General features: G+C 47.9%; 1 protein-coding gene across 2 annotated transcripts; it reads right to left on the bottom strand.

Annotated features, from left to right (window-relative positions):
- Positions 1-704: 704 nt before the first annotated feature.
- Positions 705-19,436, bottom strand: ABCF1 (ATP binding cassette subfamily F member 1). 2 transcript variants are annotated; one of them, XM_007973244.3, is made up of 25 exons: positions 19,281-19,436; positions 13,239-13,285; positions 12,776-12,877; positions 12,514-12,640; positions 12,331-12,368; positions 12,141-12,248; positions 11,023-11,097; positions 10,830-10,943; positions 8,823-8,936; positions 8,142-8,264; positions 7,301-7,401; positions 7,113-7,198; positions 6,682-6,821; positions 6,447-6,595; positions 5,669-5,752; positions 5,336-5,460; positions 5,027-5,139; positions 4,713-4,884; positions 4,470-4,544; positions 4,307-4,377; positions 2,289-2,321; positions 2,035-2,203; positions 1,795-1,859; positions 1,631-1,703; positions 705-1,474 (listed from the first exon to the last, which is right to left on the bottom strand). In XM_007973244.3, the coding sequence occupies exons 1-25, from the start codon at positions 19,351-19,353 to the stop codon at positions 1,308-1,310; spliced, it is 2,544 nt and encodes an 847-aa protein (XP_007971435.2). In that variant the 5' UTR covers positions 19,354-19,436; the 3' UTR covers positions 705-1,307. The 2 variants fall into 2 exon arrangements, with proteins under 2 accessions (XP_007971435.2, XP_007971434.3); XM_007973243.3 differs by having other exon boundaries at positions 12,514-12,643; positions 19,281-19,435.
- Between the last annotated feature and the right edge of the window lie 5,067 nt (positions 19,437-24,503).

Here is a 24,503-nt window from a genome sequence, read left to right as displayed (position 1 = left end):
CTACTAAAAATTTTTTAAAAAAATTAGTTGAGTGTGGTGGCACATGCCTGCAGTCCCAGCTACTCAGGAGGCTGAGGCGGAAGGATTGCTTGAGCCCAGGAGGTTGAGGGTACAGTGCACTCTAGCCTGGGCAACAGAGCAAGACCCTGTCTCAAAAAAAAAAAAAGTTGGGCGCAGTGGCTCACCCCTATGATCCCAGCACTTTGGGAGGTCAAGACAGGTGAATTACTTGAGGTCAGGAGTTCGAGACCAGCCTGACCTACATGGTAAAACCCTGTCTCTTTTGTGTTTTTAATAAAACACAAAAATTAGCTGGGCCTGGTAGTGTGTGCCTATAATCCCAGCTACTCAGGAGGCTGAGGCAGGAAAATTGCTTGAACCTGGGAAGTGGAGGCTGCAGTGAGCCAAGATCGTGCCACTGCACTCCAGCCTTAGTGAAAGGACAAGATTCTGTCCAAAAAAAAAAAAAAGAGAGACCCAAGTTCGAAGACGGAAGGTATGAATCACTTTGCTTTTTCCTCACGTGAAGGGTTGGGGGAAAGGAATCCCATGATCCTCAAACAGCAAACACCGTCAGCAAGACTGCAAACAAGATCCATTTAGTGGGGATGAGGGGATTATTAAAAGCTGCTAGAAAACTGAATAAAGCAAATCAAGACCGAGAACAGTTCCAACACTCCCATCAATCTACAAAGAATGACAGGTCGGCAGCAACTCCTTTCCTTTATTTCTTCCCCTTGTAAAGGGAAATTCAAGTTCAGCAGCATTCCTTTCCTGCCCCAAGTCCTCAACCAGACAAGAGGCTGCAGGCACCAAATCTTGGGTTGGATAATGGCAAAGGCCTCAGAAGCTCACCTCCAGCTCTGAGCTTCAACAGCTGTTTGTACCAGTGACTCAGCATTAAATCCACCAGAAAAGAACAGCACCACCCAAAGACCAGGGGGCAGCTGGGCCTGAAGCTGTAGGGTAAACCAGAGGCAGGCTTCTGAGTGATGACAGTCTTGAGACAATAGGCCACATAAACTTGGCTGGATGGAACCTCACAATAAGGTGGTCACCTCTTGTTTGTTTAGGGGGATGCCAAGGATAAGGCCAGCTCAGTTATATGAAGAAAAGCAGAACAAACAAGTCTTTCAGAGAAATGGATGCAGTCAGAGTGGGATCAAGGTCACACTCCACTTTCCGGTGCCTGAGTGGTTGCCAGGTCAGCTGCAGGCCAGAGGCAGTCTTCAGATGAGAAGGGGAGACCACAGGGGACTTCTAGGCCACACAAGTATGTCTCTCGGGAGACTTCTGGGAAGGAAAGCTCACTCTCGGGGCCGGCTGACCATGACTTCACCCAGGGCCTCCAACACCTCCCGCTTGTAGTCTTCGAAGTCACCATCGATTTGGCTAACACTCTGCTCCTCCACCACCCACAGCTGGCAGTTGGTTTCTGTGATGAGTCGGGCATCATGGCTCACAACGATCACAGCTTTGAAGAAAGATAGTAAGAACAGAGGGCAGGAAGAAAGGAGGAAGAGGGAAATCAGAACATGAAATAAGGGAGTCCTAGGCCCTGCTGCAGTGAAGGACACTACAGCTTGGTCCCCATGGAGCAGGGAGGAGGGCATACTCTCAGCTGACTTACCACCCTTGTATTCATTGATGGCCTCCCCTAGAGCATCAATAGACTCTATGTCCAGGTTATTGGTTGGCTCATCCTACAGAGGAGGAATTCCATGACTGAGCACTGCAACTCCCATCTTCCATACTGTTACCCTTATCCCTTCTCCTACAGTCCAGCTCACTCACCAAGATGAGGACATCAGGCTCCCGACAGGCCAGCTCGGCAAACACAACTCGCGCTTTCTGACCACCTGTAGCAAAGGAAGGGGAGGGCTGTCACACCTTCTAGCACCTCACAGTCTGAAGGCAAACCCTCAAGATAAGCCAGTTTGTGAACTGAGGCTCCCTCATTCCCGGTTCCTCTAGGTAGTCTGTAGACATGAATGATACGGTGAAGGGTGCCCTCCCCGGCCCCTGCAGTGGTACCAGACAGTTTGCAGATCTGGATGGTGTGGGCGTGACTCTCCAGGCCGAAGCGGCCCAGGCACTTGCGGGCATCCTGGTAGGGCAGGTTGAAGCCCCGCTGCAGGTACTCAGTGGGCGTCTCCTCCATGCGCAGCTGCTCTGCATACTGCTGGTTGAAGAAGCCAATTTTCTGCCCGAGAAGAGAGGGAGGTGGTCAGTTAAAGTCACACTTCCTCCATCAGATTACCATTCCTTAAATCCCAATACCAACTTACCAGCCGGTGGTTCTTTCTCATTTCCCCATGGGTCTGCAAGGGAAGAGAAAGTAGTTAAGAGGAGGGTAAGGGGAAAAGGCACTGCAGCTCCACATACCAACTTTTTTTTTTTGAGACGGAATCTAGCTCTGTCACCCAGGCTGGAGTGCAGTGGCGCAATCTCGGCTCACTGCAACCTCCGCCTCCTGGGTTCCCACCATTCTCTTGCCTCAGCCTCCCGAGTAGCTGGGACTACAGGCGCCTGCCACCATGCCTGGCTAATTTTTTGTTTTTTTTAGTGGAGACGGGGTTTCACCGTGTTAGCCAGGATGGTCTCAATGTCCTGACCTCAACCATACACCAACTTTTCTGAAGGGAAGACAAACACCAGAAATGGGCCAGGGACAAGTATGTATAAGAAAAGGAATAAGGGCTGGGTGCGGTGGCTCATGCCTGTAATCCCAGCACTTCGGGAGGCCGAGGGCAGGTCAGGAGGCACTTGAGGTCAGGAGTTCGAGACCAGGCTGGCCAACTCTGTCTCTACTGAAAATACAATAATTAGCTGGGCACAGTGGGACAAGTCTGTAATCCCAGCTACTCAGGAGGTTGAGGCACAAGAATCGTTTTAACCCAGGAGGTTGAAGTTGCTGAGATTGCACCACTGCACTCCAGTCTCGAGGACAGGACAAGACTCCGTCTCAAAAAAGAAAAAAAGAAAAGGGACAGGGATGTTCCCCTAATATGACAAAGGCATGGTGAGCAAAGTAAAAGAGTAAGGGGCAAAAGGGGAGTTAAGCAAAATAGAGGGAGGACGACAGGAACAAGCAGGAAGGACTAACCACAGCCAAAGAACACCTGCTCTCCATACAGCGAGACTCACGAATGGTACATCGTAAGGGCCTCAGGTGACAAGTTTAGTGTTTTGGGGAGGATCTAATACCTTTCTAAAGATCTAATCTCTGGATGTGAGAAAATGGCCTCTCAACATTTTGCTGGAGGGAGCAGAAATGGTTACAAACTTTCTAACACACTAGATGGCAATATATTACAAAAGTTCAAATAAAATGGTAGACTTGGCCAGGCGCAGTGGCTCACGCCTGTAATCCCAGCACTTTGGGAGGCCGAAGCAGGCAGATCATGAGGTCAGGATATCGAGACCATCCTGGCTAATCTTGGTGCACTGCAACCTCCGCCTCCTGGGTTCAAGTGATTCTCCTGCCTCAGCCTCCCAAATAACTGGGATTACAGGCATGCGCAACCACACCTGGCTAATTCTGTATTTTCAGTAGAGATGGGGTTTCTCCATATTGGTCTCGAACTCCCCACCTCAGGTGATCCACCCGCCTCGGATTCCCAAAGCGTTGGGATTATAGATGTGAGCCACCACATCAGGCTTGGGCTGGTTTTTAACTCCTGAGCTCAAGTGATCCGCCTGCCTCAGCCTCCCCTGAAGAGTTGGGATTATAGGCGTGAGCCACCACACCAGGCCATTTTTTTTTTTGGAGATGGAGTCTCGCTCTGTTGTCCAGACTACAGTGCAATGGTGCAATCTCAGCTCACTGCAACCTCCGCCTCCCAGGTTCCAGCAATTCTGCCTCAGCCTCCTGAGTAGCTGGGATGTAGGTGCATGCCATCACACCCGCCTAATTTTTGTATTTTTAGTAGAGACGGGGTTCACCACGTTGGCCAGGCTGGTCTGGAACTCTTGACCTCAAGTGATCCCTGCTGGGATTACAGGCGTGAGCCACTGTGCCCAGCCCGTTTATGAAATTTTTAATTGTTCTATAAAAGACATATATTTCTTGTATAACCAAAACACGTGGGTGTGCCCCCTAGTTCAATCCCAATTCTCTTAGCTCTCCTCCCTGAACTGATCTAAGCTCTTCTCCTCCTCTACTGCTCCTCTTAGGGAAATGAATCATCTATGATGAGTTCTGTATTTAACTCTACATTCTCGAGAAGCTCCCTGATTCCAGCTTCTGGCAAGCAGCTGTGTCTTCACATTTCTCATGCTCTCCCTTCTTGGCTTCAGGACTCACCGGTGTCAGCTTGCCAGTCAGCAGCAGGAGTAGCGTACTCTTCCCCACACCATTAGGGCCCACAATGCAAACTGCAAGATGGAAGACAGGTGGTCAAAGAGGTCCCCAGAGACTCTCCCTGTGGCTCCTGCCACACATCCCTGAGCCAACCCCACCAACTCACTCCTTGAATCCATGTCGATGCCAAAATCCAGGTTTTTAAAGAGTGGTTTCTGGCCCTCGTAGCCGAATGTCACACCTGAAAGCCAGGAAAAGCAGCAATTTATATTATTTTCAGTCCCTGTAAAGTTCCTCTGATGTGCTGGCCTTGGAGAACAGGAGCAATCTCAACCTTGGTGGAGAATTTGGGGTGCACATACATGCTTCTGGCGCTTCCTGTGGAGCAGGAGAGGCCCGCAGCACTCACCATGCAGACCCAGCACAGGAGGGCTGAGTGGTGGGGGGTCCGGAAAAGTGAAGCGCACAGTGTACTCCTTAGGGCGCTTCAGGAGCTCAGGGGCCTCCTGGGATTCCTCATCCTGGTTTTTCCGTCGGCATTTCTGCTGCTTCCGAGTCAGGGCTTCCTTCGTTTGTTTTTCCTGGACAGGAAGAGGAAAAAAGAGAAATCTGTGTCCTGCACAGCAGTCCTCGAAATGTAGGCCAGCGTTCCAGAGTCTCCTTCTTCCTCCACTGTCAGGAGAGAACAGTGGTCCCCAGCCCAGAAGTCCCTCAGGTGTTTACCGCCTGCTTGGTGGACTTCCCGCCTGCCTTCAGCTCCTTCAGCTTTTTCTCTTGCTTCTCATACTGCTTCAGCAGTTCTTTCTGCTTCTGCTGGTACATCTTTTTGAAGGTCACTGGGGCAGAAGACGGGACTGGGCATCAGTGGTTGCTCCTCTCCCCAGCAAAGGGACAACCAGGGGTTGGTGGTGACGGGGTAGGCATCACTGTCTGGAATTCTGACAGGATTCAGTTTATCTAAATAGGCCCTCCCATTCAGACCTCTTTTCAAGGTTCTGTCTCTTCCCTGCATCCACACACAATCCTACTTACTGTAATTGCCCCTATAGTAGTGGAGCCGCTGGGCATCGAGGTGGATGATATCAGTGCAGACATCATCCAAGAAACCCTGGTCATGGGAGACAATCAGCAAGGTCTTCCGCCAGCCCTGGAGGTAGCTGGGTTTCAGAGAACAGGGTGTTAAGTGTCACAGCGGTCAAGTGAGAGAGAAGTCAGGGGAAGCAGCCAGACAATGGGGGCTGGGAGGGAAAGGGGGGGTCTGGATAGAGCTGTCACAGGCACAGTGGAGAACGGCTAAAGGAAAACAGGGCAGGAAGGGGAAGAAAGTGCAGAATGGGAACCAATGATGCAAAGGCTGTAACGCACTTATTGAGCCAGATGACAGCATTGAGGTCCAGGTGGTTGGTGGGCTCATCCAGCATCAGCAGTGTGGGCTCCATGAACAGTGCCCTAGAGGGTGGGTAGCAGAGGGCAGGGTCAGGGAGAGAAAGATCCTTGCTCAGACAACCCCAGAGAAAATTCAGGGAGATAGAGCCTGAGACCATGAACACTCCTTCCCAAGCTCTCCTCAGACAAGTTCTTGGGCAGGATATGGTTTAAGTTTTTCTGAGACAGGGCCTTGCCCTGTTGCCCAGGTTGTCATGCAATGGCACAGTCAGGGTTCACTGTAGCCTCAATCTCCCAGGTCCAAGTGATACTTCTACTTCAGCCTCCAGAGTAGCTGTGACCACAAGCGTGCACCACCAAGTCCAGCTAATTTTCAAATTTTTTGTAGAGACAGTGTCTCCCTATGTTGCCCAGGCTAGGATATGCTTTTTTTCCCTTTCTGTGAAGATACGGTCTCGCTATATTGCCCAGGCTGGTCTCAAACTCCTGGATTCAAGATAATCCTCCTGCCTCTGCCTTCCAAAGTGCTGGGATTACAAGCGTGACCCATTGCGCCCAGCTGCAGGGTATGTTGATGAGAACTCACCACCAGGTAGAGAGAAACAGAGAAAGACCCTAAGCTCTCACAACACAGATAGTAAGGAGGGAGAGGTAAGCCTTGAGCCTCCCTATTGCCTTGGAAGAATGAGAAGGGATAGAGGGAAAGGGCCCTGGTGGTCTGAGGTTGGAAGGGAGGGCAGTGAGGTGAATGGCCCACCTGGCCAGGGAGACACGCATGCGCCAGCCCCCTGAGAACTTCTGTGTGGGTCGATTCTGCATTTCAGGGTCAAAGCCGAGGCCAGCCAGGATTCGCCGTGCTTTGGCCTCTGCAGCTGCTGCCCCAGTGGCCCGCAATTCCTCATACACCTGGGAGGAGGGAGAAGAGGACACATGTCTGAGGGTCCCAGGAACCCCCGAGTCTTAGCCCGTGTCCCCTGCGCCATCTCCTCTACCTTCTCTAGCCTCTCAGCAGCTGTGTCATCTCCTTGTTCCAGCTGTCCCTGAAGCCGCCGCTCCTCTTCCAGCAGCTTTAATCGCTTGGTGTCAGCTCGAAGAACAGCCTGGACTGCTGGTGTCTCATCTGCTACCACCTCTGGGAGGCAGAGGGAGAACAGTCAGGCAGCCTCAAGAGCCAAGAGTCTCATCCTTCTTTCTCTTCAACTGCATTTCTGTTTTGCCTGACCCTGCCCAGCTTTTTGTACTCATTCCAAATAAAACAAGTTCCTCATTAACTCTCCCCTCCTTTCATTAGCATCCCTTTCCCAGTCCCCAGTCTCCCTCCACATCCCTTCCAACTCCATGGCCACAATTTCTTCTATTCTTGGCTGGCTTTTCTACCCAACTGCCCACCCCACCAAGCCCCTTTTCTCCCCACTGGCCTCACCTTGCTCACACAGCAACACATCAATGTTGGGAGGGATGCTCAGGGCTCGGTTGGCAATGTGCTTGAGGAGCGTGGTCTTGCCCTTGCTGGGGAATAAAAGCTATTAGGACCCGGCCACCACTGAGAAATCTCTTCTTATCCCTCCAGGCTCCTCCCCTTTTTGGCCTCCAGCTCCCTCCTCTTCTCACCCATTGGGCCCCACCAGCCCGTAGCGGCGGCCGGCTACAATGTACAGGTCTGCATTGACGAACAGCTCCTTGCCATGAGCGGAGATGCTGAACTTCTCCAGCTGCAGCCATCAGGAAAGAGGTGGCAGAGAGAAGGGATGATCACATGAAAATTCTCTCTTTGGGACACGAGTGGTCACTTTTTCCCTGCAGGGAAGCCTCTGACAAACTGATACCTCTAGCATAATCCCCTTCCTCTCCCCACAGCCGGTCCCTGCCCTGTCCACTACCTGTAATGAGAGTCCCATGCGTCCTCAGCTAGTGTAGTCTGTCCCACACTATTTTCTGCCGAGGGTGGACCCTACTTCTACTGGTTTTTCTTTTTTTTTTTTTTTTTTTTTTTTGAGACGGAGTCTGGCTCTGTCACCCAGGCTGGAGTGCAGTGGCCGGATCTCTGCTCACCGCAAGCTCCGCCTCCAGGGTTTACGCCATTCTCCTGCCTCAGCCTCCGGAGTAGCTGGGACTACAGGCGCCCGCCACCTCGCCCGGCTAGTTTTTTGTACTTTTTAGTAGAGACGGGGTTTCACCGTGTTAGCCAGGATGGTCTCGATCTCCTGACCTCGTGATCCGCCCGTCTCGGCCTCCCAAAGTGCTGGGATTACAGGCTTGAGCCACCGCGCCCGGCCTTCTACTGGTTTTTCTATCTTCTTGCTCAAGTTGGCAGAACCCAAGGTGTGGAAAATGCCTCCAATCTTTCTTCCCACTAAACTAACCCATTCACACACCATGGCCACTCAGGGAAGATGAGAGAACTGGCTCTTCCCTAGGCAAGTGGACTGGAAGGGGCCCCCTGAGACCTTACCTTGATGTCAGATGCATTTTCTAACATGGCTTGGCGGGAGGACATCTCTGCCTGGGACACGGAGAAGTCATTTTCAGCTGCATTGGCTGCTTTTAATGAAGCCACTTGGCGCTCATACTCCATCTGAGAAGGAAGGAAAAACTACATTTGAAGCCACGGTCTATCAGTTTCCCATCACCATGAAACAGCCCATGCTGGCTGGGCATGCTGGCTCACGGCTGTAAACCCAGCACTCTCGGAGGCTGAGGAAAGTGGATCTCTCGAGCTCAGGAGTCTGAGACCAGCCTGGGCAACATGGCAAAATCCCGTCTCTACAAAAAATACAAAATTTAGCCGGGCATGGTGGTGCCACCCATAGTCTCATCTATTTGGGAGGCTGAGGTGGGGGGATCACTTGGGCCTAGGAGGTTGAGGCTGCAGTGAGCAGAGATCACGTTACTGCACTCCAGCCTGAGGAACAGTGTGAGACCCTGTCTCAAAAAACAAACAAAAAACCCCAAAGTGAAACACCCCATGTCATCAGACATTGAGATAAGGCTCACAGAACACAATTATTTTCCGACTTCGATTGTTTTACCTGAAGTAGCCCCCAAAGCTGTCCTTCCTATTCCCAATCACATGTCCCCTAGTTGAAGTATTTAAAAACCCCCTACTTTTGACCGCTAAGAACCAAGGTCTTACCTGTTTTTTCAGCTTTTTCTTCTCCTTTTTGCTAAGGTGAGCATAGGGATCATCTGCCTTAGACTCTCCTCCTTCCTCCTCCTCTTCTTCCCCTTCTCCTTCTTCCTCTGAACCCTGTGAGAACCCAGGGATGGTCAAAAGTAGGGACCCCGGCTGGGTGCGGTGGCTCACGCCCGTAATCCCAGCACTTTGGGAGGCCAAGGCGGGCAGATCCTGAGGTCAGGAGATCTAAGACCATCCTGGCTAACACAGTGAAACCCCATCTGTACTAAAAATTGCAAAAAATTAGCTGGACATGGTGGTGGGCACTTGTAGTCCCAGCTACTTGGGAGGCTGAGGCAGGAGAATGGTGTGAACCTGGGAGGTGGAGCTTGCAGTGAGTCGAGATTGTGCCACTGCACTCCAGCCTGGGTGACAGAGCAAGACTCCATATCAAAAACAAACAAACGAACAAACAAAAAAACCCAGGGACTCCTTCTAGAACTCAGATTTCATGTCATCCGCACCCTGTCCCTGCCCCAGTTCCGCAGTCAGCTCTTTCCTTCACTACTCAGAGTCCTAAAATATCTTGGGATCCTCTCTCATTCTCATATCCAGCCCCTAGTCTCCCTGTAGTCCTTTACTAATTTCTGCTACCAGGAATGGTACAAGACAAATGGTATGAATATATATGTATGAAATGTGATAACGCATATGTCCCTATAAACGTAATTCCCAATATAATGCAACTGAAGGTGGAGTAAATGGATTTCAAGAGTTTCATTTGCATAAAATGAGTTTCTGTGATTTCCCTGTTAACATGCAAAGAAAAGATCAGGTAGCCAGCTGGGTGCAGTGGCTCATGTCTGTAATCCCAGCACTCTGGGAGGCCAAGACAAGCAGATCACAAGGTCAGGAGATTGAGACCATCCTGGCTAACATGGTGAAATCCTGTCTCTACTAAAAACACAAAAAATTAGACGGTCATGATGGCACGTGCCTGTAGTCCCAACTACTTAGGCGGCTGAGGCAGAAATGCTTGAACCCAGGAGGCAAAGGTTGCAGTAAGCCGAGATTACGCCACTGCACTCCGGCCTGGGCAAAGGAGTGAGACTCCATCTCAAAAAAAAAAAAAAAAAAAAAAGAAAGAAAATATCAGGAATCTCTAGTGTACAGTCAGAGGAATCAAGCAGAATCACAGAACTAGGAAGTGCCGGAGGTATGGGGACCCTAGAGATCTCCAGATTCCTCCTTCTATCACACAAAGGAGACAAGTGAGACCCAAAGGGATGGGAAGATGTATTTAAGGTCATAGCCAGTGAAGGCAGAGCCAGGACCCAGATCATCTGAGATAAATTCCAGGCCCTTTCTTCACTGGATCAGGTGTTGCAAACTACAGCCCATGGGCCAAGGCTGACCTCACGCTTGCTTTTACATAGCTCCTGAACTTTATAAAAATAGTTTTTGTATTTTCAAAGAGTTGGTAAAAAAAAAAAAAAAAAAAGAATATGTAATAGAGATTATATGTGGCCTGCAAAGCCAGAAACATTTACTACAAGGCCCTTTATAGAAAAAGTTTGCTAACTGGGCACACTGGCTCACACCTGTAAGCATTTTGGGAGGCTGAGGCAGGAGCACTGCTTGAGCCCAGAAGTTTAAGACCAGCCTGGGCAACGTAGTGAGATCTCGTCTCTATACTAAAAATTAAAAAATTAGCCAGCGGTAGTGGTGCACACTTCTAGTTCCAGCTACTCAGGAGGCTGAGGCAGGAGAATCTGTTGAGCCCAGGAGGTTGAGGCTTCAGTGAGCCGTGTTCACACCCCTGCACTCCAGACTGGGTGACAGAGTAAGATCCTGTGTAAATAAAAACAAAAACAAAACAACAACCACCCCACCATTCCCCCTAAAAAAAGAAAAGAAAAAAGGTTTGCTGGGATAGTAACTATATCCTCAGATCGTGACTCTCCCATAAGAACCCTGGAGCCCTAGTCCCTCATTCTACCTTCCCCCAACACCAAATACACACACCTGCTCTACCTTCCTGGCCTTCTCCTTCCCTTGTTTGGGAGGCTCCTTTTCCTTTATTATTTCTTCTTCTTCATCCTCCTCTTCATTGTCCAGAGCAGCGAATTTATTTTGAGGCTAATAGGGAAAAGACAGGTGTGATGAAATGCTTTAATTCCTGGGCCCCAATACCTCCTCCTGCTAGTTACTCTCTCACCTTAGCCTTCCCTTTTGACTTCTCTTCCTTTCCCTTTTTGCCCTTGAGCACAGGCTGCTGTTCCTCAGATACGGCCTGGAGGAGACACACATACACATTAAACACATACGTACAAATTATTGTGCTACTTTGCTGTGTAATAAGCATTTCTAGAGAGTCTACTGTGTTACCCATACAGATGCTCCTCCATTTATGATCAGGTTGCATCCTGTCCCGATAAACCCACCAGAAACTGAAAGTATCATAAATCAAAAATGATAGTTTCAACTTACTATAGGTTTATCTGGACATAACCCCATCATGAGTTGAGGAGTATCCTAAATGAGCATGACCTTCACACTATCATAAAGTAGAAAAACCGTATGCCTAAGTTGGAGACCATCTGTACTGAGTGCTGCTGACGAAAAATGAGACCCAGAAAAACCCTACCCTCCAGCTTGAGACTAGATAGTGAAGAGACAACTAGGGAACATCAGCAAGGTTAAGGATTATAAGTCAGGCGAGTGCGCAACCGGAGTGGGTGGCACTAGCACTAGAGGCTTTCTTGAGAGGGCAAATGGACATGGACTAAGATGCACACGCAGAAGAGTCACAAGTAGAAGAGCAAGGACCTGGGGCTTTGTTTCAGGTTCTGTGCTTAAAGCAACAGAATCACTGAAGATGTCTGAGTGATAAAAAGGGCTTTTTTTTTTTTTTGAGATGGAGTCTTGCTCTGTTGCCCAGGCTGGAGTGCAGTGCCTCAATCTTGGCTCACTGCAAATTCCACCTTCCAAGTTCAAGTGATTCTCCTGCCTCAGCCTTCCAAGTAGCTGGGATTACAGGTGCACACCACCATGACTGGCTAATTTTTGTATTTTTAATAGAGATGAGGTTTCACCATGTTGGTCAGGCTGGTTTCGATCTCTTGACCTCGTGATTTGCCCGCCTCGGCCTCCCAAAGTGCTGGGATTACAGGTGTGACCCACTGTGCCTGGCCTGGGCATGTATTTTAAAAAGATGATTTTAACAGTATAAGTAAGACAGATCGAGGAGAGCTAGTTTAAAAGCAGGAAATTACTCCACCATGGCCAGAAGGTGCTAAATGGAGTGAGAGTGACTGATCCAGCCACCACTGTCACCTTATTGATCCGATTCTTCTCTGGCTTGGCAGGCTTAGGAGGATGTTTTTCTTCCTCATCCTCTTCCTCACTCTGATCCTGAATCAGGGCTGCAAAAACATTACCACCCTAGAGAATGAAAGGGCCACAGAAGTCAGTAGGATGGTCAAGATTGCATCCTTGGGGTCTGTTTACCACACAGATGGCTTACCTTGGTTTTCTTCCCTCCGCGGGGTTTTGGGGCAGGTACTGAAATGACAAGGGGAGAACATGAAATAGGAAACAATTACAATGTCTGGCCCCCCAGTTTAATCCAACTTGAAGATCAAGGTATGAGGCATCACTCTCCATGACTCATGGATTCCAGGTACCCATTCCCCCTCAGGTCATTTACCCTCATCCTCCTCATCACTGGCTGGCACTGAGAGCTTCTTAAGACGCTCCATGAGCTCTTTCTCCTCCCCATCATCATCCACATCCTTCTTCCGCCTGCCTTTTCGGGTATCTCGCTTCTTTTTTTGCTGCTGAGAGCAAAAGAAGAATGAGAAAATGAAGCCCAGGCCCCTGCTGTATTTCTGCCTCACAGAAGGTTCCCCATCAGCTGAGTGGAGCAACATGGGCTGCAAAGGGATTGGTGGGCCCTGTGGCACTTGTACCTGCTGTTGCTGTTGTTGCTGCTGCTGCTGCTCCTCCTTCTCCTTGAGTACTTTCTCTTCTTCCCCAGCCTGTTTATCTTCTACTGCCAGCTCTTCAAAGAACTATCAAGGGAGTTAAGATACAGGTAAACATGGTTCCAAGAGCAATCCAATCAAGCTGTGCTCTGCCACACACGGGCCCACTGGCCCTCCACTCCACCCTCACCTTACCTCCTGTCTCTCTCTTTTTTTCTTTTAGTGGAGAACGGAGTGTGCAGGTCTCAAACTCCTGGGCTTAAGCTATCCTCCCACCTCTGCCTCCCTAAGTGCTGGGATTACAGGCGTAAGCCACCATGCCCAGCCTATCTCCTCTCTTGATAAGATCTTCTCTCCTCCCTTGGACCTCCCATCTCCTTCACATGGCCATTTATTTAGCCTGGAAACACCCATAGTCATTTCTTATCCTCAACCCTCATTTTCTCACCGTTTTTTTGATCTTCTTGTCCTTCTTCCCTTTCTTCACCACTTTGTCTAGAAAGTTAAGCAGAGATCGTGAATGCTTATCTACAAATTCCAACGCAGTCTGATCTCCCCTGCAAGATCTCTGTAGCCTCCATCCTATTTTATTATTTTTCTAGCTTAACTATCACTCCCTAAATATTTGTACTGTCTCACAACTCCGGCAGAAATAATCATTCCCATCTCTATTCATTCATCCAATAAGTATTTATTTACTACACAGCTACCACAAGTCAGATACTGTGCTAGCACAGGGGATTATAACAATGAACAAGACAACCGTGGTCTCCTCTGGAGCTTACAGGCTATAGGAAGAGAGATTTTTAAATAGGTAATTCCAGGTGTACTGAAGGTTCCAAAAGAAAAGGTAAAGCCTACTTGGTGGTTGAGGAGAGGCTGGCTTCATCTCTGGTGGCGGCCTCTCTAAAAAGATGACATTTAAGCTAATAACTGAAGTAATGAGGAGTATGAGAAGTTCGTCAGAGACATGGTGCAATTCCAGTGCTGTGCGCAGGCCCAGCTGTGAGAAAGCACACACACTGAGAGACAGGGAAAAGTCTGGTATGGCTAAGCTTACAGACTGAGGGGAGAATGGTGCAAGGGAAGGCTGGAGTGAGGGCCCTGTAGTAAGGTTAAGGATTGGGGACTTTATTGGTATGATCGCTTTCACACTTTTAAAGTTTCACTTTGGCTTCAGAGTAGAGCAAGAATGGGAGGGAATAAGCATAGTGGGAAATCTGTTGGGGAGGCTGTCAGAGCAGTCTGGGTGGTGGTGACAAGGGGAAAGAAGAATTCACAGGATGGGGCTAGAGGTGGGGAATAAAGAACACCCAGCTGGGCGTGATGGCTCACGCCTGTAATCCCAGTGCTTTGTGAGGCCGAGGCAGGCGGATCACTAGAGGTCAAGAGTTCAAGACTAGCCTGGTGAACATGGTGAAACCCAGTCTTTACTAAAAACACAAAAAATTAACTGGGCATAGTGGCGGGCGCCTGTAATCCCAGCTACTCGGGAGGCTGGGACAGGAGAATTGCTTGAACCCAGGAGGCAGAGGTTGCAGTGAGCTGAGACTGCACTATCGCACTACAGCCTGGGTGACAGAGCAAGACTCCGTCTCAAAAAAAAAAAAAAAAAAAAAAAGCACTCAGAGATGACTCCTTTGTTTTTAGCCGGCAAAATTAGCTGGGCTAAGTGGTACCATTTATTAATTAAGGAGGCAGTGGAAGAGAAGATCTTATAGGAAGGGAGAAGATATTATAAATTCAATTTGGGAGATACGTATGTATACATACACATGTATACAACACACACACCACACCCTCCTTTTTTTTTTTTTTTTTTTAAGAGGGTCTTGCTCTGTCACCCAGGCTGGAATGCAGTGGCATGATCATAACTTACTGTAACCTTAAATTCCTAGGCTCAGGTGATCCTCTCGTTTTAGCCTCCTGAGTAGCTAGGACTACAGGCAAGCATCACTATGCCTGGTTAATTAAAAAGTATATATATATTTTAGAGAGGAGATCTCACTATGTTGCCCAGGCTAATCCCGAACCTCTGGCATCAAGCAATCCTCTGCCTCAGCCTCCCAAACTGTTGGACTTGCAGGTCTGAGCCACTGTGCCTGGCTAGGGGGACATGTTGTTTGTAAAACCTACAGGCCATGTAAATAGAGTTATCTGGTAAGCAAATGAACACCTGGGTCTATGCCTTACTTGTTCTGCTTGAATATTATAGCACAAATCACATTGTGTCATATTAACCTGTGTGCTTTCATTCTAGAGAGTAACCTGAGAGACTGTTTAGCCTGTGTTCCCAGGAAAGCCAAAACTGATTCAACAGATTCTAGCTCTACCCCTCTGTCCATCCTTGTTTCCCTGAAGGTGGAGGACCATGTCCAACTCCCTCCCCTACTGGAGCAGCCAGCAACCTCATGATTTCCCTTCAGGCTTAGGCCTATTTATTATCTTCCCTTCCAAAACATCCCTTCCATCCACTGCTATCTAATTCTACCCATAGGCATTTCAGTATTTAACACTTAAAAAAAAAAAAAAATTAGCCGGGTGTGGTGGCTCACGCCTGTAATCTCAGCACATTGGGAGGCCAAGGCAGGTGGATCATGAGGTCAGGAGATTAACATCAGCTTGGCCAACATGGTGAAATCCCATCTCTACTAAAAATACAAAAATTAGTTGGGCGTGGTAGAGCACACCTGTAGTCCCAGCTACTTGGGAGGCTAAGGCAGGAGAATCCCTTGAACCCAGGAGGTGGAAGTTGCAGTGAGCCAAGATCGCACCACTGTACTCCAGCCTGGGTGACAGAGCGAGACTCCGTCTCAAAAAAAAAAGTCTGTGGGGAGGGGGGAGGGATAGCATTAGGAGATATACCTAATGTAAATGACGAGTTAATGGGTGCAGCACACCAACATGGCACATGTATACATATGTAACAAACCTGCACGTTGTGCACATGTTCCCTAGAACTTAAAGTATTATAAAAAAAAAAAAGTCAATGGTATCCGCCATCTACTACATTAAAATATTCTCAAACCAGAATTTCATGTATTCCAAAGTAATCATTTATTCAGGAAAGTTTTATGGTGCATCTACTTTTCCAAAAAACTGGAGGTAATGAGAAACAATCCCAATAGTTAAAGGCTTCACAGACTAAAAGCGCCCCACCCTATCTTTTCTGTTTCCTGACCCACACCTATGGTCTCCATACTGGCTTCTTTCTGATCCTTTATGAAGTCCCCGGCATGCTTATGTCCGTCTGCTTAATCTGCATCCTCCATCCAGAACACATTTCAAAATTTGGAACCCTCCTCTTCCCCAAAAAACAAACCACAAAAAACAAACAAACAAACAAAAAAATCAAAGAAAAAAACATCTGAGCCCAGTATTGGGTGACTAATGTGAAAGTTGAAAAGTTGTGTGGGATTAATAAAAGGCTTTATATGCTATTCCAAGGAGTTTAATCCTAAAGACATTAGGAGGAAGGATCCACTGAAGTACCTAAGAAGGAAAAACACGATCAGGTCACCTTATCAACACAGAGGACTGACTCATCCCAGACATGAATTTCTCCCCAAGGACTAACACAGCCATACCATCTCTCCTTCCTTTAAATCTGGCCAGGCGCAGTGGCTCATGCCTGTAATCCCAACATTTTGGGGACCAAGGTGGGAGGAGTGGTTGAGGCCAGAGGTTCAAGATTAGCCTGGGCAACATAGCAAGAACTCATCTCTACAGAAAACAAAAAACAAAAACAAACAAAAAATTAGCCCGGCACGGCAGTGTGTGCCTGTAGTCCTAGCTACGTGGGACGGCTTGAACCTGCGATTGAGGCTGCAGTGAGCTGAGATCGCGCCACTGCACTCCAGCCTGCCGACAGTGAGGCTCCGTCACAAAAAAAAAAAAACCACCAAAACCAAAAAAATCTTTTGTACTTTAATCACTCTTATCCACTTGATCATAGGGACAGGAAGAGCCTCTGAACAGGTTCATTGTGAGAAAGTATAATCCCCAAGAAACTGAAAAAGTTAAGTGTGGCTAGATACATACTGTGTCTTCTTTCCTTTCGTGTATCATTTAAGCTGCTCCTTCAAAGCAAAAAAAAGAAAGCCTTCCTTACCCTTATACCCCTCTCTCCCATTACTGTTTTGTATTCTTGTCCTCATTGGGTCTCAAAATTATAATTCACACGAACTTCACTTTCTCTCCTCCCATACCTTTTGAAACATACTGCAATCTGGTATCATCTCCGAATGAACACTACTTCTGACAAAGTTGCCACTGATCCCTTAGCTCCTCAAACCGCAAAGTATTTTTCGGTTCTTATTTTGCCTGACTTCTCTGCAGCGTTCCATGCTGCCTACCTCCACACCTTTTTTATTCTTTTCTATCATTATTTAACTTCTGGGATCTTGCCCACTCCTGGTTTGCCTCCAGTTTCGCTGGCTGTTTGCCTTTCTCAGTCTCATCTCTTCAGCCTCCTTCCTCACCTGCTTCTTGCAATTGCTGAAGTTCTTTAGGGTTCCCACCGTTCACCTTCTTTTCTGTTCAATCTGCAAACACTCTCTAGGAGACTTCCACATCCAGCACTTCAACTATACTTGCCTGTGTCTTTACTCCTAGTCTAGTTGTCTCTCCACAGTGACTAAACAAACTCTCTTCTTGCCATTTCCTTTTAGAAATTCCTCAGAAATACCCAACTCAGCATTCAAAAGTTGATCTTACCTCTTTTCACTTCTTACTCTCCTGCCCATTATTGCTTTCAGTTAATAGTCTACCAGTCACTGGGTTACTTAAGTGTCATCCTTAATTCTCCTCCCTTAATTTCATCAGTTCTCAGTTCCGATCAATGCCACCTCCTTAGTAACTCTTTATTCTTCAGAGCTTGGCTTATCCCCTTACCACTTCTCACCTAGATCATGGCCAGAGCCCCCTAAATGGTCTCCCTGCCTCCATCTTGACCAATTCAAGGCCATTCTCCATTGCTCAGTGCTATAGGGTGAACTGATCATAATCATTCCTTATGCAATTCAATGGGCCTTCCTTCTTAATGTCTTTAGGATTAAACTCCTCGGGATGGCATCTAAAGTCTTTCATTATCTGTCTCCTGATCATCTTTATGACTTCATCACACTAGTTGCCAGGCTCTAGTGGGACCAGTCAGGCTTGCCTACATCTCTACCTTTCCACAAACTTCCTTGGCTAGGAATGCGCTTCCTCTTACTAATTCACGACGATCTTTCATGAATAAACTCTGGGGAGCAGGTGCAGTGGCTCACGCCTGTAATCCCAGCACTTTTAGAGGTCGAGGCAGGAGAATCACTTGAGCCCAGGAGTTTGAGACCAGCCTGGGCAACATAGCCAGACCTTGTGTTTACAAAAAATTTAAAAATAAGGTGTGGTGGTGCATGCCAGTAGTCTCAACTACTTGGGAGACTGAGGCAGGAAGATCCCTTAAACCCAGGAGGTAGTGACTGCAGTGAGCCATGTTCATGCCATTGAACTCCAGCCTGGGTGATGGATCTAGACTGTGCGTCAAAAAAAAGTACTCAGCTATTACATATTCTTGGGAGGCTTTGCTGACACTCCCTTACCTGTCTGAGTAGATGCTCCACCTCTCTTCTACAGTCCCATAGCATTCTTAAGCACGTTCATCATACTCTGACAACCACTGTCTGTCTGGTTAATGCTCTCACCCTTCACTATATTGGGTTGTCCCTTGAAGGAAATTCTTATCTTTTATCTCTACATTCCCAATTCCTCCAACACAGTACCTGGTATGCAGTAGACATCCAATAAGTGCTTCTAAAATTAGCTACTATGTACCTACTGTAGTTAGTTGTGTCCATTTATCTCCCCCTTAAAAGTGACTTCAACCCTGGGAGGATATCTTAATGTTTTTTTCCTTCCTCTCTCAAAGCACAGTATATACAGTGCTTAATTAAAAACAGGCGCTTAACAAACTTTCGCTGCTTTTAAGTAAACCTTAACCCTCATTCCAACATCAAAAATCTACCCTCTTGCTCCACTTGAGTGAGAGAGGTGTTTTAAGAAAGAAACTACGAAGGAGTCACCCTCTCTTGAGAAACAAGTGAGATCACAGGCTCCCAAAGTGTGTGTGTGCGCGCGCAGGGGGAAGAGGAGGTCGAGGCAGAGCTCATATATTCCTGGTGGAATACAGTGTGTGGTGGGCAGATGTCCAAATTCTTTAAGCAAGGTTTTCCCATTTCTCCCCAACTCTCCCTCGGTGCCATATGCTCTTTCTTTTCTGTTGCCCAGTCTCACTTAGGTCACGTGCGACATCTTGATCTCTTTCCTTTAACCCCGATTCCAAACCCACTTCTGCCCGGCAAACTCCTACCGGGCCCACGGCACGCATGCGCAGTAACCTCCGCACTGGCCCGGTCAGTCTCGCGCCCCATGACCCTCTCCTAAAACACGCGCAGTCTCCTCTCTCTTCCCCCTCTGCTCTTGTTTCTTCCTTGCCTACCAGCCTCACCTGATGGGCTCGTGCTCTCTCCGTCCCCGATCCACTCGGGCTCCGGCGGCTGCTGCTTGGGCGCCTTCGGCATCGCGGTAGCAGTTACAGCTGCTGTGGCGGCGCCCAGTGCTATTTCCGCTTCCGGCGGCGGGGAACCCCGATGAGGCTGGTTCTCCCAGCCGCCGCGGCCAACCCCACCCCGGGCTGCGCACGTGCGAGCTTCGCCGTCATCTCGGGGGCGTGGCCCTGGTACAGTGGAGGCGTGGCCTGCAATGACGGGGCGGGGCCGGCGTCCGCCTACTCCAGTCGCGTCCACATGGCGTTTACGACGGTCTGGGAAGCCTGACGCCGTGACCTCCCGACGCCGCGAGACTCCAGGAATGACCATAATAATTTCCTACTAGTATGAAGGAGTTGAGGCATACTTATTTTTTTTTTTAAAGCATATTCTAGTTTCTATCTGTAACTCTCGTTTCTAGCTCTAACTGCCACCGCGATGCCGAAGGCGCCCAAGCAGCAGCCGCCGGAGCCCGAGTGGATCGGGGACGGAGAGAACACGAGCCCATCAGGTGAGGCTGGTAGGCAAGGAAGAGACAAGAGAGGAAGGGGAAGAGAGGAGACTGCGCGTGTTTTAGGAGAGGGTCATGGGGCGCGAGACTGGGTCACGGGCAGAAAAGACAGCGCAGTCCAATGACTAAGGGAGAGGTCTGATCGGTCCAGTGTTGAAATGTGTCACAAAATCCCGAAGTGTACAACTGTAAACAGGGAACTGGAGCCCAACATGCAGAAGTCATGGTGCAGTGGAGCTCCGGTTCATTTTTTTTTTTCTTTTTTTTCTGGTAACAGCTTTACTGAGATATACTTGACATACAATAAACTGTACACAAAATAAAATGGTACCCAAAATAAACTTCAAAGTATACATTTAAATAAGTTTTGACATGCATAAACCCAGTAAACTATCACCACAATCAAGACTTTGGTTCACTTCTAACTCTACCACTTAATACGGGAGCTTGAGTAAGGTGCCCCTGTAGTTCTGTCAGCTCTCAAATCACTACAATCATGCTTTTGTTGCCACCATTGCCTGAATTCACACTTGCCAAAGTCAACAGATCTGGGGCCATCCTACTCACTCTCCCAACAACATCTGATACACTTGGTCACTCCCTCCCTCCTTCCTTTGTTTTCTTCAGGGACACTACTCTCTACAGGTTTCCTTTGTATCTAATGGGCTTCTCCTGAAGTTTAAATGTTGAAGTGCCTCAGGGCTCAATCTTTGACCCTCTCCTTAATCTAGACTTATCACCTATTACCTCCTGACTTTAAATACCGTCTATAACCAATGAAGATTCCCAAACTTCTCTTGCTGGCCCCTAACTTCTGCCCTGAGCTCCAGGCTCATGAATTCAACTGCTTATGGGACACCTTCTCTGAGATCTTTAATAAATCTCTCTAATACGTACAAAATGGAGCTCTTGTTCTTACCCCTAAAGCCTGTCTCTTCCAGGCTTCCCCATCCAGAAATTGCACCACATGTCATTCAGTTATTTGGGCCAAAACTGAAAGGTCATCCTCTTTCTCCATTCCTCCTCCCCAATCAATCCATCAGCAAGCTAAGTCTGCCTCATTTTTTCATTCATCTGTTCAACAAATATATTTATTGAGTGTATAGTATGTGCCAGGCACTCTTCTATGCTCTTGGGATACTACTGAATAAAATAAAGATCTCTGATTACATTTCTAGCAAGGGAGATGATACTATAGATAAAAGAAAATATAGATCAAGTTTAAAAATATAAAAAGGACAGATTTTAGTACTAAATGAGGCCTCAGTAAAGTGAAATTCAAGCAAATCATTGAAGAAGATTAGTTTTGGCCACATGGATTTCCAGGAGATGGGCCTTTACCTAGCATAAGAAACAGCTGGAATAAAGCCCTATGGCAGGAGTGTTCTGACATACATGGGAAACAAACAGGAAGGAGGCAAGTGGGGCTGGAGTGGCATGAGTGAGCCAGAGTTGTGGGAAAGGTGAAAAGAGAAGTAAAGCAGGGTCTGGATTGGGAAAGGTCTTTTAAAGATTTTGGCTTCTTCTGTTGATTTAAATGGAAGTCACTGCAGACTTCTAAGCACAGTGATGTGATCCAACCTACATTTTAAAAGGATGACCTGGGCCGGGTGCGGTGGATCATGCCTGTACTCCCAGCACTTTGGGAGGCCAAGGCAGGTGGATCACGAGGTCAGGAGATCGAGACCATCCTGGCTAACATGGTGAAACCCCGTCTCTACTAAAAATACAAAAATTTTAGCCGGGCGTGGTGGCGGGTGCCTGTAGTCCCAGCTACTGGGGAGGCTGAGGCAGGAGAATGGTGTGAACCCGGGAGGCAGAGCTTGCAGTGAGCCGAGATCGCGCCACTACACTCCAGCCTGGGCGACAGAGGGAGACTCCGTCTCAAAAAAAATAAAAATAAAAATATATAAAATAAATAAAAGGATGACCTGGCCAGGTGCAGTGGCTCACACCTGTAATGCCAGTACTTTGGGAGGCTGAGGCGGGAGAATTGCCTGAGCCCAGGGGTTTGTGACCAACCTAGGCAACATAGTGAGACCCCTGGTCTGTATATAATACAATTTTTTAATATTTATTTTACTTTTTGAGACGGAGTCTTGCTCTGTCGCCCAGGCTGGAGTGCAGTGGCGTGATTTCGGCCCACTGCAACCTCTGCCTCCTGGGTTCAAGCAATTCTCCTGCCTCAGTCTCCTGAGTAGCTGAGATTACAAGCGTGCACCACCACGCCTGGCTAATTTTTGTATTTTTAGTAGAGACGGGGTTTCACCATGTTTGTCAGGCTGGTCTCGGACTCCTGACCTCGTGATCCACCTGCCTTGGCCTCCCAAAGTGTTGGGATTAGAGGCGTGAGCCACTGTGCCCAGCCTATAAAATTTTTTAAGTTGTTAAAAAATAAATAAATAAAAAGGATGACTCTGGAGGCTGTGCTGAGAATAACCTGGGCGGGGGGCGGGAGGGGGCGAGCAGCAGAGAATGGGCAGAAATGACAGAAGCAGGGAGATCTATTAGGAGGTGATGGTGACTCAGACTAGAGTGACAGCAGTGGAGGTGTGAAAGGGCTGGTTTCTAATATATTTTGGAAAAGAGCCAACAAGTTTTGTTAATGGATGGGAGGTCATGTTTGACAAAGAGAATTAAGGATGACTCCAATGTTTCTGGCCTGAGTTAACTAGAAAGTTGTAATTGCCATCAACTGAGACTAAAACATAACCCAAATTTGACCACTTCTCTCCACTTCTACCCTGACCCAGCCGTCGTCTCTTCTCCCTGGACCACTGCACTGGCCTCCTAACTGGTCTGCCTGCTGTCATTCTCATTCTCTAGTCTATCCTTCACATCTACAGTCGGAGGTAGTTTTTATATGTAAATCCATGGGCCGATCACAGTGACTCACGCCTGTAATCCCAGCACTTTGGGAGGCTGAGGCGGGCAGATCAAAAGGTCAGGAGTTCGAGACCAGACTGGTCAACATGGTGAAACCCTGTCTCTACTAAAAATACAAAAATTGGCCAGGCGTGGTGGTGGGTGCCTGCGGTCCCAGCTACTTGGGAGGCTGAGGCAGGAGAATCACTGGAACCTGGGAGGTGGAGGTTGCAGTGAGCCAAGATCACACCACTGCACTCCAGCCTGGGTGACACAGTGAGACTCCGTCTCAAAAAAAAAAAAAAAAAAAAAAAAAAAAAAATCCATTTGTTCAAAGTATAAAAGTATTTAGAAAAAGCATAAAATCCAGAATAAAATCCAAATGCTTTACCATAGCTTATGGGGCTCTGTACAATATGCCCTCTGTTAAACATCTTGATCCCATCTCCCACAGTCTAGCCACACTGGGCTTTTTTTTTTTTTGAGCCGGGATCTTGGTCTGTCATTCAAGCTGGAGTGTAGTGGTATAATCATAGCTCACTGCAGCCTCAAAGGATCCTCCCACCTCAGCCTCCAACTAGCTAGGACTACAGGCACATGCCACCAGGCCTGGGTACTTTTTAAACATTTTTGCAGAGATAGGGTCTCACCATGTTGCCCAGACTGATCTCGAACTTCTGGGCTCAAGTAGTGCTCCTGCCTCAGCCTCCCAAAGTGCTGGGATTGCAGGCATGAGCCACCACGCCTGGCCTGGCCTTCTGTTTTTACTTCAAACACCCCAAAGTCATTCCTGCATCAAGGCCTTTGCCTTTGCTGTTCCCTGTGTCTAGAATGCACTTTCTCCGTGTGTTCATATGGTTTGTTCCCTCGTTTAATTTTCTCTCTCTGTGTTACCTCCTCAAAGCAGCTCTCTCTTTGTATCTACCTGTTCTCTTCCCCCCTGTCACTCTCTAACCTCTTTTTTCATTTTATTTTCATTTGGAGCACTTACTATTACTTAAAATTATACTACCTATGTATATTGTCTATCACCCTCAAAGCAATATGTAAGCTCCATATGGGCAAGGATTTTGTCCTTTTTATTGATGTATCTCCAGCTCCTAAAACAGTGCTTGCTCTACACTAGGCACTAAAGTGTTCATTGAAAGTATGCAAAGCTTGGCCAGGTACAGTGGCTCATGCCTATAATCCCAGCACTTTGGGAGGCCGAAGCAGGTAGATCATCTAAGGTCAGGAGTTCGAGACCAGCCTGGCCAACATGGCGAAACCCCATCTCTACTAAAATATAAAAAATTAGCTGGGTGTGGTGGTGGGCACTGTAATTCCAGCTATTTGGGAGGCTGAGGCAGGAGAATCGCTTGAATGACCCGCCCCCGCCAAAAAAAAAAAAGAAAGTATATGAAGCTTAAGTAAGACAATGTCTATAAAGAGCTTAGCAGGGTACCTGGCACTGAGCAAGCAGCCAGGTGATGCCATACTCTAAGATCTCTCCCTGCCTCTCTGTCATCCCTCCTTAGTCTCCTTGTCTGGCTTATCCTTGTCCTTCTTCACTTAGCCATTCAATGTCAGAGTTCCTCAAGGCTAAGTTCTGGATTCCTCAGAGAGGTCTATCATCTACAGATTCCTTCATCTACAGATTCCTCAGAGAGGTCTATCCTAGCCACCATGTCTTTTTTTTTTTGGAAATGGAGTCTCCCTCTGTCACCCAGGGTGGAGTGCAATGGTGCGACCTCGGCTAACTGCAACCTCTGCTTCCTGGGTTCAAGTCATTCTCCTGCCTCAGCCTCCCAAGTAGCTGGGATTATAG

This window comes from Chlorocebus sabaeus, chromosome 17 (genome assembly GCF_047675955.1).
Source record: "Chlorocebus sabaeus isolate Y175 chromosome 17, mChlSab1.0.hap1, whole genome shotgun sequence".
NCBI lineage: Eukaryota > Metazoa > Chordata > Mammalia > Primates > Cercopithecidae > Chlorocebus > Chlorocebus sabaeus.
Note: the sequence above shows the minus strand (reverse complement) of the source record. Positions and strands in the feature narration are given on the sequence as shown.

Coding starts and splice junctions, on each gene's coding strand:
- ABCF1 (XM_007973243.3), bottom strand. CDS start 19,353: ATGCCGAAGGCGCCCAAGCAGCAGCCGCCGGAGCCCGAGTGGATCGGG. Junction 8,265..8,822: donor AGAAAAAGCTGAAAAAACAG/GTAAGACCTTGG, acceptor CTTCCTTCTCAG/ATGGAGTATGAGCGCCAAGT. Junction 1,475..1,630: donor CATCAATGAATACAAGGGTG/GTAAGTCAGCTG, acceptor CTTTCTTCAAAG/CTGTGATCGTTGTGAGCCAT.